This window comes from Pelodiscus sinensis, chromosome 2 (genome assembly GCF_049634645.1).
Source record: "Pelodiscus sinensis isolate JC-2024 chromosome 2, ASM4963464v1, whole genome shotgun sequence".
NCBI classification, from domain to species: domain Eukaryota; kingdom Metazoa; phylum Chordata; order Testudines; family Trionychidae; genus Pelodiscus; species Pelodiscus sinensis.
Window position 1 is genome coordinate 164,895,986 of NC_134712.1, and position 15,055 is coordinate 164,911,040.

The 15,055-nt window shown below is 41.5% G+C and overlaps 1 protein-coding gene across 3 annotated transcripts in view; it reads right to left on the minus strand.

Annotated features, from left to right (window-relative positions):
- The window catches only part of HECW1 (HECT, C2 and WW domain containing E3 ubiquitin protein ligase 1), a 346,449-nt gene that overhangs the window by 168,878 nt on the left and 162,516 nt on the right, over window positions 1-15,055 (minus strand). For all 3 annotated transcript variants that reach the window (XM_075921722.1, XM_006124096.4, XM_014574083.3), the window contains one exon: window positions 12,682-12,776. In XM_075921722.1, coding sequence (XP_075777837.1) covers window positions 12,682-12,776 — 95 coding nt within the window. The remainder of the gene's footprint in view (window positions 1-12,681; window positions 12,777-15,055) is intronic.

A 15,055-nucleotide genomic window follows, 5' to 3' on the forward strand; every position in this document is an offset into this window, starting at 1 on the left:
AGCCTCTGTTCACAGGGAGCTCGGCCCTCCCCTCTAGGGACTGCTGCCGCGGAACAGCCTCTGTCTGTGGGGCGCTCGGGCCCACCACGTACAGAGGCTGCTTCATGGCAGTCTCCCCTGCCCTCTCCAACCCCCCTTCACTGCTGCCTCTGTCCGTGGGAACAGGGGCTGCTGCCAACTTGTGCTGCTGCCTTTCTATCAGAGGTAGCAGTGCGGGGAGGCTGGTAGCCAGTCTGCGCAGGGAGCTTGTTTTTAAACACTCCCACCTAGCACCCCATGCTGCTGCCTCTGATACAGAGGCAGCTGTGCAGGGTCGCAGGGGGCTCCCCAGGAGCGGGGCCAGGAGTACACAGGCTGCCAGCCCCATCTCTGAGGACTATTGAATATTTGTGGTTACATGACTATTCAATTACACAATATCTAACATCCCTATTGTAGACACCACCCTTCTAGGCCAGGAAGATGACCTTACAATGCTTCCCCTTAATCTGAGAAACAGTATATTGTTTACTGACATGTGGTACTCCCTCTCTTATCTTCAAAAGGGCTGCTTCTGGTGCCAGATTTTATTTAATTAAGTTCTGTTATCAGTAGAGGGAAGATCTTTATTTCCAATACTTCATCTTTCCCAAACCCAAATTTACCATTACAATTTTATTAATTCTTACACTAGATTTTTGAACGTTCAAAGCCAGCCTAACTACAGGACACCATTTTTATTCAGCATCATCATTAAAGTCCTGTCGAAGACAGCTGATTGATTAGTTCACAACAGCAGAGAAATAAATGGTTACCTGCACAGAGATACACACACAACTCAGTCTCTAAAATGTAAGTATTTCACTGTTCCCAGTCTACCTTATGAAGAAAGAATGGAGTTTCAGGATAACTATCAGCTAAAAGCAGGAAATTATGGGCACCACTTTAAATTAAAACAGACAGAATTGAGGCAATGTTTTCCATGGAGTTCAACATCTTTTTCTCCAAGCAATAAACCTTTCAGCTTTTTATTAGATTTCTCCAGTTCTTTTAACAGACTCCAACTCTAACAGCTTAAGAAAAATCCTTAACCAGAGACATTGACCTCTCCTTCCTTCTTTGAAACTTGAAATTTATGTATTATTATATAGAAATACACAAGAATACCTACTGCTTAATTTGTAATAAATGAGATGCCAGGGATCAAGCAATTAAGTCCTGGGGCACATGTAATTTTTTTAAATTTCATAACTGATAGGATAACCCCAGAGGTGCTGGTGCTATGAACTACCAAGCCTAGAGGTACTGAGGCTCAGTTCTGGCACAAATTAAGCACAAATAATGACTATGAACACATAAGAATCTGTGGCTGTGCTTTCTAGGTTGATCATGTAATGGTTTCTAATAAACTGCACTGTTTTCTGCATATACAGCAAAATTTCCAGTGGGCCATTTTTCTCTGATGTATACGAAAAAGGTGCTCACCAGATTTAACATTTTTTAAAAACAGTTAAAATGTTAAAGAATGTTAAAAGTGTATAATTCACAGGCTAAGGAAATAGCATCTATCTACACATCTGGGAATAGTGGTTAGATTATAAAAAAGTACAAAGGTTGGTTTAAAGGTCGTAAAATAGATAGAATACATAATCTGCAATAACCCAAATTTAGGTGAATAAATTTAATGATACGGTTTGTATGTTGGCATCCATTACTTGGGTATATCACTCATGAAAACTTATACAGAGGATTGGTTGTAGAAAGCAAATACAGTATATAGCAATGAGTGAAGATTGTCTTTCCGTATATGAGAAATTAGGATAAACTGTCCCTCAGAAAATAGAATCTAACACAGAAATATTTCAGAAGCTTCAGGGGGTAGCTGAGTTAGTCTGTACTGGATAAACTTTAAAAACAACAAATGGTCTGGTAGCAATTTATAGACTAACAAAACATGTAGATGGTATCATGAGCTTGCGTGGGCACAGCCCACTTCTTCATATGACCGGAGTTTTTCTGAAAGCTCATGATACCATCTACATGTTTTGTTAGAAATATTTCAGTTAATTTCCTGACATTGTTTCTTGTCAATACAGTACTATAAGCTACTCTATGCATGTGTACCATTGTGCCTATTCAGAGCTACAGTGAAATCAATGCACACTGAGGTCAGGAGAGACACTTGCAGGATAGGGTCCATAGTTTGGAAAAATACTACAGATTTTTTAAATGACATTTATAACTGTTTAAATGACATTTTAATAACTGTTGAAATGACTGTTTAAATGATATTTATAACTGTTTATAAACTCGTGCTATTCCTTAGAATTTTAAAGGGACCTACCATTGCTAACATTCCCTTTATATTGCAAGAGGGGTATAAAGAGGCCTTGTGTAAATAAGAATGAGGATATTGAATTAAAAGGAAGCAATGTGGAAAGGGTTGTATTGCTTTCAATCATATTTAACACACAGATAATACTTGCTTTGTGTGTTAAATATGTACATTTGGCAATTTCTGCGTGAAAAGTGGGACACTGAAAGTTATGAGTGAATGAAAACATGATGCAGTCAACAGTGTTTGTATACATGATTTTTGAGTAGTTGGTTCCGCAGGTATTGAAGGTAGAGGGATTATTTTATGTCCTTTCATTCTTCAATTACCATTTATCTTTCATATCCATTTGTTAGTTCTCCTCTCTCCCCTGCATTTTTTTCTCCACCCCAGGACTATGACACAAAAAATGTTTCTCAGGGGAGGAGGAAAAGGAGAAGGAGGAGAAGAAGGAAAAGAAAATGTTTTATGAAAAAAACAGATTTTTTAAAATTCCTTTTCACTGCTGAAAATCGGAGCTGAAATTCTGTCCCTATTGAAGCCAGGGGCAAAATTCTGACTAACACCACAGAGGCAGGATTTCACCCTGGGTGTTTTACCTTCTCAGCATGGCGTGATCTCCAAACAATAACAAAGAGTGAATTATTCTGCAATGCCTGCATAACTGATTGGTGTGAGACATCTGCAGCACTGTTGTCAGAAACATTACACTTCAATTTATCTATGTAACATTTTTCAGGATTTCTCAAATTTAATTTTTAAATGCCTTTAAGCCACACAAATCATAGCTTGCACTTGCATAGCAATGTCACTTTCCCCCCTTAAACTTGTTTCTCATCTATGGATGTTAAGGTTGTTGGCTTTCAGATCTATGGGAAATGTTTTACTGCAACCCATCTTAGATGACAGCTCAGTCAACAACCTTTGCATTGGGAATTCCAAATGAGATAAGTTTCAAGATGCTTTTCTTTCCTTACCTCTTCTGGGTTTTTTTTACGTTTCAGTAAGTTCCAAACAATCTAAAACCATGAAGCTTGTAGTCATATAAGATTTATTTAGAATAGTCAGGCAAAAGCAGATTAAAGCAAACTAAATGGCATAAAAATCATACCTAGTCCTAAATTCTGTAAAAACCTATACAGGTTCTGATTCAAAGCCCTCTGAAGTCAAAAGGAAAACCTCCATTGACTTCAGTGCACTTTCGATCAGGTTAAAATTAAAAGGTTAAAGTTTAATACAGGTTAAAGTTTAACACGACCTACCTATCACAGAGAGCTTTACATACTTGGATAGTATTATCAGGCAAGACGGAGGCATCAGAAGTGATATCCAGAGCAGATTTAGTAAGCCAGAAATGTCTTCATGAGTCTGAATGTTGTATAGGAGTCATCACAATACAGCATCCATACCAAACTGAAGTTTTATAAGAGCTGTGTTTTATCAAAACTATTATGTGGATCGGAATGCTGGTGGATGACAGCGTACGACCTCAATAAATTGTCAACTTTTCAGAACAGAAGTCTTCGGAGAATCCTCCCTATTTTTTGGCCAAGAATAATTTCTAATCAGGACCTGCTTACGCGGTGTAAACAAGATGACATCATCATGAAAAGATGCTGGAGATGGATTGGGCACATGCTCAGGAAAGATAGGAGCTCCATCTCAAAGACTGCTGTGCACTGGATCCCTGAAGGGAAGCGAAAACAAGGACGATCCAAAACAACATGGCACCGGACTGTTGAAGTAGAAATGAAGAGCATGAATTACACTTGGGGCGCTATTGAGAGGCTGGCCAGAGACAGACAGAAATGGAGGACCTTTGTTGCTGCCCTATACACCAGTGGGCGTGAAGGACGATGATGATGATGATGAAAGTTTAATATAGTTAAAATTATCGAATCTGGAACTAAGAAGCAAAATAATATCTTTCTAGATAATGCATTTGCTGTCCCTTCAGCTTGTGGGATTTTTCCCTTGTGTTTTTCTGTGCAACATGTCTGAGGCCAAGTATTGAGTCTCCAGACGGGTCTCATTCTCTGTTTTGCTAACCTCAAGAGTCCACCCCTCAAAATGATTAACTTGGTTTTAAAAGCATAGCTGTTTCACAGAACAGAGATATTGTTAATATATTATTTGCCTGGGTTTTGAGTCTTCAGGATCAACATTTTCAAGCTTTCTTTCACAACATTCAGGGCTAGAAATTTACTTTTTAAAACAAAAATAAGCCTGAGATTCTCATGTAATCACATGGCTCCAGGAGTGGGGCTTCAAACATACAAACATGAGAAAACTCATGAAAAAAATCCCATGAGTTAGCAACCCTATTACAATACTGTAATTTTCAGATTTTCTTAGACTTCTTATTCATAACAAATACACTGGTCAAAAAAGTATGTGTTTCCATAGAAATGGGGTATTCCAGTACATCTATTTTAGCATGATCACTTTTAGCTTGTATAAAGTAATTTAGGATTTTATTCACTGCTTTGAATGAACAACATCGGAGTTCATCTTTTTTCTGTACACCTTTTAGAATTTATAAATATCTTCTGAAGACATGCCCACACAAATAATTGTTTCTTAGATTCTATTTGCATCCTTCCCCACTGGGAGCCATCTATTCTTTATTCTAACCCAATCACCACAGTCTGGCACATTTATTGCACTGAACGGACATGTCAGTCTGAAACCAGGTCAGTCTGTATTTAAACAGGCAGGACTATTCTTTTTAAATTCCCTTGTCACTTTATTTCCATATGTAATAGGAATTATTGTCAGATTAAAAACTGTCACAAGCACCTTTCATCTTAAAATTTAAAAAACACTTTACAAACATTAATTAATTCTCATCACGTTGCTGTGAGACAAGGACACAGTTACCCACCTCTGGGGAAATCACAGAAACTGTTAAATAAAAGCATGATCATAAAACATGACAAGAATTGAAGAAGAATGCTTTACCAAATAGAAAATTGCAGGGGACATGTTGTCCTGTACATAGGAGATAAGTTATCAGAGCTAGACTTTGGTCAGAACACAAGAATTAAAACTTTTTTTGCCTTGAGAAAAGTGACATGGAGATTGCAATGACTCAGAACATAGGTTGTACATCTTACTGAGAATATGATTGTGATGGGGCATCCCATATGCTTTATGGAGATATGCTTATTAATATGACATAACTGGAATATGCTTTGTGTGAAATACTTCATGTAAAATAGAGTTCAAAAGCTTGTAATATGATTATTCCATGTCTATGCATGTATCCTTCCTGTATTCGAAGTTAAAAATATATTAGGTATAAATCTGTGTTGTTAACTGCATACATGCTAAGTGAGGGACATTACTAGTACTCAAGGAACTCAGGACAATGATCTGTGAATAGACTTGTTTTTCCTTTGAGCCTGGGAGGATGGGCTTTGGTGGTGGCTACCAAGACATGTAGCCATGTCACCTAATGCTGGGATCCATCTTGGATGCTGTATATTTCCACAAGAGGAGAAGGAAATTTGAGACTGAACACAAAGGATTCCTGCTTTATGAAAACCTTTTTAAGGGTAGTGAGTGCGGTAATCTAGGTCCTCGGTTCTCCCTGGCTACTCCAACTAAGATGACAGCTGAAAACATCTAAGACCGAACTGGGGGAAGAGCTGGATCCCAAGGTGGAAGGCTTTCAAGTCTGTGAAAGAAGCTTATTAGAACAACTTTGAGAGTGAGATATTCCATGTAGCTAATCTCTTTAGATGGTATCGTGAGCTTTCGTGGGTCATCTGAAGAAGTGGGATGTGCCCATGAAAGCTCATGATACCATCTACATGTTTTGTTAGTCTATAAAGTGCTACCAGACCATTTGTTGTTTTTGTCTGTAAGGCTGTGTCTAGACTACATGCCTCTGTTGGCAGAGGCATGTAGATTAGACACATAGGCAAAGGCAAATGAAGCCGCAATTTAAATGATCGCGGCTTCATTTACATTTACATGGCTGCCGCACTGAGCCGACAAACAGCTGATCAGCTGTTTGTTGGCTCGCGCGCTAGTCTGGACGTTCCCCCTGTCGACATCAAAGCCCTTTGTCGGCAGCCCCGTTATTCCTCGTGGAATGAGGTTTACCGGGGCTGCCGACAAAGGGCTTTGATGTTGACAGGGGGAACGTCCAGATTAGCGCACGAGCCGACAAACAGCTGATCAGCTGTTTGTCGGCTCGGCGCGGCCGCCATGTAAATGTAAATGAAGCTGCGATCATTTAAATCGTGGCTTCATTTGCCTTTGCCAAAAAAACAAATCTACATGCCTCTGCCGACAGAGGCATGTAGTTTAGACGTACCCTAACAGACTAACTCAGCTACGCCCTGCAGCTCCTAGTCTCTTTAGGGTATTAAGCTTAGTTTGCATTTTCCGTTTTATTCTGTTTAGTAACACTTTGTTCTGTCTGCTGTCTCTTATGACCACTTAAATCCTACCATTTACATGTAATAAAAATAACATTATTAATAAACCCAGTGTAAACAATTGTTACTGGAGGATACGCGTGCGTGCGTGCGTGTGTGTGTGTAAGCAGCTACACATCTCTCTATCTCTCTCTTTACTTTGAGAAATAGGGTGACCAACATGAGCTTACCCTGTACAAAATTTTATACAGAGTAAGACATATTTACCTGGAGCTCAAGTTCTATTGAGTCTGTTCATCTGAATGCTGAAGCAAGTTCTTTCAGCTGATCCTTCCAAGAGCTGATCTGATCCCCATATCTATATTATACTGAGGAGGGTTGTTTGTGAGAAATGCCTGGGTCCCCAACCCCTTTTTCTCCAGTGGAGGGTTTGTATTCTGTACCCAATCACTGATTTTATGAACGTTTTCCTGTGCTTATGTACAATCAAGGGACCTGGGCTGGAACAACAATTCTAAGGGATTGGGGCAAGTCTTCCATTTCCAGAGCTTCTACTCCAAATTATTTATGTTCTACTGATTTTTTAGTATACTAAGCATGCTATGCATACCAACTGTCCTATTTCCCTGGGCATAAAAGGCTTTTCTTTACTGCATGTAGTTGGTCCTGAGCCAGGGACACATCTGATGTGTCATGCTAACTCTTTTGTTCTCTGATATATTACCCAGAATCCATCCCAGGATGCAAAAAGTCATTGGCATTCAGCGTATCATCTGCATTTATAAAGTTGCCTCTTGACACAAATGCTCTGTGCCAATTGCTTCAGAGCTGTCTAATCAGTATGCCTCAGGGCACCCTGAAAATAAATCACAATAGAAAAATAAGGTGTCATGCCATCTTAATGAAACAAACTGTTCAACTAAAGGACAAGTGCCTATTTATTACACACATACAAACACTTTGTACCCTATTTCTACCATCCTTCCCAGATGTGCAGTCTTCAAAGAGACACACAAAATACTCCACTGGTTTAGTACAGGATGCTACTTAGCATTTATCTAAATTAAAATATATCAAAAATCTAAAACCACAATGAAACCCAATTGAGATTAGATTTGTTTTCTGTATGTGGTATGAAGTTTAATTAATATCTGTAGAATGCGTTGAATTCCTCATATGTCAAGGGATATAAATGCAAGGTGAAACTGAGCGCAAATTTAGATGGTAAAGCATCTAAATCTGTAATTAGAAGCTTAATCACACATACTTAGAACCTAAACATTGGTGCTCATGTTTGAAATTTTGGACTTTTTTCCCTATAAAAGTCATACAAAGTTACTCAGGATAGGAAAATATTTGGTGTTATTTTAGTTTGCAAATAAGAGGCATATTCCACTTAGCTTAGTCCCCTCCCTCCCCCAATAGAGATAGCATTGTGAGTACATTTTCCTAAACGGTAACTAAATAACTGTAAATTATTAATTTTCCTCTCTTTTGAAAGATATTATCAGTTTGAGAAATATTCGGTATACTTGCCATAGATGTTAATTGGAATTTAGGTGCTTTGCTGAATCAGGACAAAAATACTGCTGGAACTGGTAATATCCGTGAAAACAAACAAAACGGACAAACACTATAGAAACTACTTTCTTAACCTTTCAGCAAAATCTCTTCCCTTATTTAAAATATGAGAAGTGCACAGAAAATTAAGCAAGGTTGTCAATAATAATTCAGTGACTATAGTTATATTATATTTCAGCTACACTATGGTTATGCCATTTGATTCCACCAGTACATATAAATGGAACGTTCACTATCTCACAGAGTGATTATGGTGTCTATACAATGTTCTTCATGTACCTGGATTCTAAAAAATGCATGCATTACCAAGAGGACAATATGTAACATGAACGTGGAGTTAACCTTCAGGTTATAGGAATCGGAGGTAACTAGAATACAGAAAAGCATAAGTACAGAGTGTAATTGCACTATACAAATGGCTCACTGGGAAATTACTATGAGACTATTCCTGTGACTGAATAAGTGTTCCCTAACTTAAGGAGTAACTATTACCTAGTCAAGTCCTACTGTACTTATTTCTTTTATTTCAGATCAGGGTACTGTGAATTGTTATTTTACATATTCTTGATTCCAAATATCATAAACCATTTTTGACATGTTTGTCTGTATTGTTGTTTGCACACTTTCAGAAAACTTTTGACACAGAGACTTATAAACAAAACAAACAAAAAAAACCACTAAAGTAAGATACAATCTCAGTTTAGTAATCATAATTTCAGAGGCATGCATTTTTAATGTGTACCATTTTATGGTGTTACAATGCAGTAGAGGCAAACTGTAAACATACAAGGCAGCTGAGGTCTATAAGAGCATTGCAACCATTGTTAAAGAAAGATAATATCAAAGGAAAACAAAAAAGCATGACTATTTCAACACGAAAGACTGCAGCTTTAAGATCTTTTAGATTAAGTTTTCCAAGCCTTAGAAATATGGAAAGTCAGCCCTTTCTAAGGAAATAATTGTCACCTTTAAGCTTCCTCTTATAGAAGCTAGTCACAGTATATTTTTCTGCCTGCAGGCATTTTAGATTTGGACTCGCAGCTACTGCATCCCTGTAAATACCATTTTGTATCTGACTCGTACAGCCACTTACCCTTTCAACCAAATAAACATTCTTAGCTCTAATTACTTTTTCCTTTAATTTCCCCTTTCTTTTCTAATTCCTGAGTAAATTACACCACCCTCTCTGCAGGTATGCTAATGAGTAGGAAGGGCAAAGGGCACAGATTGGATGTGGGAGGTACTCTGATTTTCTGATAGCCGCTCTGGTAGTGTTTCTCTTCCCCAGCATGGCTGCATCTCATAAGATGCATAACTTGGTCTTGTATTGGTAAGATATGTTAAAAAAATGCCTGATTTGCATTCTTTTGTGTGCTTAATTGGAATGCCCTGATAGTGTATTTTACACAAACCTTTTTACATAGTCTTAACAGTTGAGCTGTGTGACAACTATTTGAAGGTTAATCTTTTCTTGCCTCCATATCCCATGCTTCTACTCCTATTGGTCTGAAAGAAGCTATATTAAATTATCATTATTATAGCTGTCTTGTGAAAAATGTACTGGTGACTTACTATTGCTATGGTTAACATGGACATGTATGGAGGCAGCATGATCTAGGGAGTTGTACACTGATCCGGAACTCAGAAGACCTGGGTTCCACTTCTTGCTTTGCCACTAGCCTGCTGGGAACCTTGAATAAACAGAAATGGAGGGCTGGAAGGGACCTCCAAAAGTCATCTACCAGACCTCTGCACTGATGAAAGACCTAGTAAAGCTATATCATCCCTGAGAGGTGTTTATACAACTAATATTTAAAACATCTGAAGCCAGAAGGACAACCATAGCACAAGAGAAGCGAGCACTCCGTAAAGCCAGAGTTGCAAAAGCTGCAACAGTGGTGCCCACACATGTCTGCCCGACATGTGGCAGAACATTCCGTGCCCGTATCGGCCTTATCAGCCATTTGCGGACACACCATGGACAGTCCATAACCCGTTAGATGTCAAGGTCCTCTTCGAATACGATGGACGAACAACAACATTTAAAAGCTTTGAATGATGGGGACTCCACAATCACCATTGGAAGCCTATTCCAGAGCTTAACTATGTTAACTTGTGTGACGGACCCGCGGGGATCCGCACTGCGGAGGGGGAGGCCCCGCACTGCGGAGGGGGAGGCCCCGCCCTACCCGCAGTGGGGAAGGCGAGCTGGCGCTGCGGCTGGTTGGGGCAGTCCCGGCCTCTGGTTCAGCAAGACTGGGGCCGAAAGGAGGAGCGGCACAGCCCCACCACACAGGAGGCGGGGCCAAGTCTCGCCGATGCTCCCCGGTGGGACAGAGAGGGAGCGCACGGTCAGGCGAGTGCAGGGAGGCTCAGGGGGTGGGGCTCCTGACGCTCCGCCCGATGTCCCAGAACGGGACGGCGCAGAGGGGAGGGGCGCCAACGCTCGGTGTCCGCCCCCGGGCAGTTTGAAAAGCGGCCTGGCCAGAGGCACCATGGGTGAACACAGAGGAGGCGGCCCTGTCCTGGCTGAAGGAGGGAAGACCTGCCCCTGCGCTGGAGGAACCAGAGTGGGACTCATGGGCCACCGGAGAACCAAGGAGGACCAGAGGCGGATCAAGCAGGGTTAAGGCCCCACGGCAGTTTCCTGGGCCAGACCACCCGGGAGGAGGATAGGAAGCAGTCTGGGGCGGTGCGCCTCTGGCTCCCGTGGATGGATGAGTTTCGGGATTAACCCCCGTCCATTGTGCAAGGGGAGCATCACACCCTGCACTTAGGGCCCTGGGCTGGGACCCAGTGGAGAGGGCGGGCCTGGGTTCCCCTTCCCCCACCCGCTCCTATCCCAAGGGTTTACAGCCATGCCAGTAAGCCGGAAACCCCACCCAGCTACTACATACTTTTTCTGGACCCCGCCCAGGGTACAGGCTAGACTTCAGGGTGGTGGACCCTACTCAACCCTTTCACAGGGCGACTCACGGGTTCGCTGAACCTCCCTCCCGATTAGGTAGAGGGAGATCGCACCCAAGGACCTGTCCCGAGGGCAGGGGACCCAAGAACCAGACCTAAGTCAGGCGGTGGGTCCACTGAACCCTCCTTCCAGGGGGGAGGGGGTGGTCGCACCCTTAATACCTGTCACAGCTAGTTAGAAAGATTTTCCTAATATCTAACTTTGATCTCCCTTGCTGCACATTGAGCCCAGTACTTCTTGTCCTACCCTTCAATGGACAAGGAAAACAATTGATCATTATCTTCTTTATAGAAGTCTATAACATATTGGAAGACTTTTAGATTGCTTTTCTCTTCCCCCTCCGACCCCATCTTTTCTCAAAACTAAGCATGTCATTTTTTCAACCTTTCATCAATAGTCAGTTTTTCTAAATCTTTTCTCATAATTGTTACTCTTCTCCGAACTCCTTCCAATTTGTCCATCTCCTTCCTAAATTGTGGTGATGCCCAAAATTGGACCCATTATTTCAGCTTGGGCTGTACCAGTGCTGAATAGAGTGGGACAATTACCTCACAGAATCATGTTAGCCTCTTTTGTAGCTCCTTCATATTGATGACTCATATCCAGTGTGTGATCCACTATACCCCCAAGCAATAAATTATGTATTTGATTTTTGTTTCCCAAATGAATTACTTCACCCTTTATTGATTTCATCTTGATTAATTCAATCCATTTCTCCAATTTGTTATGGTCATTTTGAATTTTAAACTTGTCTTCCAAAGTCACTTCCCTGTCTCTTTGCCTCGGTTTCGCCATCTGTAAAATAATACTGATTTCCTTTGTAAAGTGCTTTGAAAAGCATGTAAAAGAGGTGAGAATTATCATGATTAATAAAGGAATACACATTTCATACAATAAGACATGAAGTAAGAAGAACGAAAAGCAAACAAAGGTATTTAAATGGTATATGAAAAAAGGGAAAGAATGTCCCTTCATACATGTAAAACTATCATAAATAATTCTGGGGCAAAGAAAACTGATCGGAGAAAACTGAAGTAGATGTTTTTGTGACCTGGGAAAAGAGTGACATCACCAATCTAGAACACAGAGGCTAGCCTCTAGTATTTAAAAAAAAAGACAGATTTTTTTTAAAGAAGACATTACATGATGATGCTTTGTATAAGGACGTGTGCGCTATTTCTTTAAATCTGTATCATAAAGTCAGTCAGAAGGGTCCTGATTATTAAGGCTTATGAACAGAAACTGCTAGTATGTTAAATAGCTGACTTCCCTGTTCCTCTTGGATTAACACAAGCTTGATATACCTAAATGCCAGAGAATTTAAGAGCAAAAAGTCATAACCAAAAGTTATACAAAGGTCAGGCAAGGAAAGCAATACATTGAATAATAACAGCTAGAAAGAATAATTGAGAAATAGAAAAGTAACTTACGGGAGCAGAACTGTTTTTCACTGTGACACTGGGGGTCGTAGCTCGTAGTGCTCCACTCACTCCATGGTAGTATTTGAAGCAGATCTTTGTTTCAGCTAAAAAAGAAAATGATTTTACATTAGAAATGTTACCAGGGAGAAGTTTTGTAATCTGTTGCACTTTGGCTGCAGCATGTCCATTCACAAGGGTTAATGGGCAGACAAATCGAAGATTTTGTCTTCATCTGGTAGTCAGGTTAGGATACTGCAGATAGGCTCAAACACTGTTTTTTCCTGTTGTCTTGGAAGGGATATAAAAGTTGTTTGGTCCCTATATTATATAAGAGTTTAATCATCAACCTCTTCTGAGCAGTATTTACCAATTCTGTCTGAAGTCTGCACAGTGTGATAAGGATTTCTTCAGGCTAAAACCATAGGAATAAACTCCTCATGATTCAGAGGGTAAGCCAAATGTTAATTGACGAGGTGAGGAAGAAACTTTATTTATGGGAAGTTTATTCCATATTTGTACATTATGAGATTTCTCTGACTCATGCTGGTTCTGGCCACTATCAGACATAGGTCAATGCAGATGACAGGTCTGACCTGGTATAACAATTCTTGTGTTAAAGCATTTCTCACAAACAGTGCTAAGCCATATGTTTTCAAAGGGTGTGTCTAGACTACCTAGTTTTGTCGACAAAAGTGGACTTTTGTCAACAAAACAATACCAGCGTCTACACTACCGCGTGGTTTTGTCGACGCTGTTATACCTCATTTTACGAGGCATAACACTTTCTGTCGACAGAACTCTGTCGACAGAAGGTGTTATTGCCTGTAACACTGCGTCCAGACTACGGAGTTCTGTCGACAAAGCGGCTTACTTTGTCGACAGAACTCCATGTGTCTGGACGCAAATTGTCGACGGAAGTTTTGTTGACAGTATCTGTCGACAAAACTTCCGTCGACAAAACGCGGTAGTCTAGACATATCCTTAGTGTATCTCCATTGATTTCAACAGGCTTAGCATGAGATCTTTAAGAGCCTTGCCAGTACTAACGGCATACACACCGACTCCATGGGGGCTGAATACCCACCAGCAACCCCCTATCAGTGCCTCCCCTTCCCCCCAGTGTTTCCACCTGCTGCAGATCAGCTATTTCATAGTGTGGAAGAGGTGCTGGGGGAAAAGGGATGGTTGAGAATAGGGCATTCTCAGGGGAGGGGGAAGAATGAGGAGAGAATGAGGGGACCAAGTGAGCCAGGATGAAGGTGGGGTTTTGAAGGAAAGGGTGGAGGGAGCGGCTTGGCACGGGTGGGGCAGGAAGGCAGCCGCCCCCAGCATATTAGAAAGTCAGCCATTCTGACTAGCAGGAACATTAGCAAAGTGATAATATTCGAGGGTTTAGCAGCATACTCTTTCCAGTTTTGTTATCTCTCAGCTGAATGTACTAATTTAAAGAAGTCCACCTCAATTACTGAATCAAGACATGGAAGGAAGGAAATCAGCTTTTCTTTTAATGGTTGTGGTACGATCCATCACATGATCAACTACAAGAAAAGGTGTCTTCCAGTCATCCTGGAGCCCTGGCTGAATTTTCTTGTCTTTCCACAGGACACTACATAGATATCAATATGAACACTGTTCAAATATATTTTCACTGGAGTAGAGAATAGTACAGAGTAGGGCAACAAAAATGACAAGGGGTGTGGAACAGCTTCCATATGAGGAGAGATTTCAAAGACTGGGACTTTTCCCCTTGGAAAAGAAATGACTCTGGGTATGTCTACACTACAAAGTTAATTCGAATTAATTGACGTTAGTTCGAATTAACTTTGATAGGCGCTATACTAGTGCTCCGCTAGTTCGAACTTAATTCGAACTAGTGGAGCGCTTAGTTCAAACGAGGTAAACCTCATTCCACGAGGACTAAGCCTAGTTCGAACTTACTAGTTCGAATTAAGGGCTGTGTAGACCCTTAATTCGAACTAGTGGGAGGCTAGCCCTCCCCAGGTTTCCCTGGTGGCCACTCTGGCCAACACCAGGGAAACTCTATTGCCCCCCTCCCGGCCCCGGAGCCCTTAAAGGGGCACGGGCTGGCTACAGTGCCCGTGCCAGGTGCAAGCCTGCCAGCACCCAGCCAGCAGACCCTGCACCTGGCACGGCTCGAGCCAGCCACCTGATGCCTCCCAGCCCTCCCCCTCTTCCCGGGACCAGGCTGGCGGCTCCCGGGAGCTCTCCCGGGAGCTTGCCCGGGACCGCAAGAGGCGGGCACCCGCCTGGTCTAGTGCAGACATCGTGGACCTCGTCCACGACCTCCGCACTAGGCACAGGAAAGTGGCCGGCTAGGGCAGGAGAGCTGCCAGCCTGGCCACCCAGGAGTAGGTGTGCATGA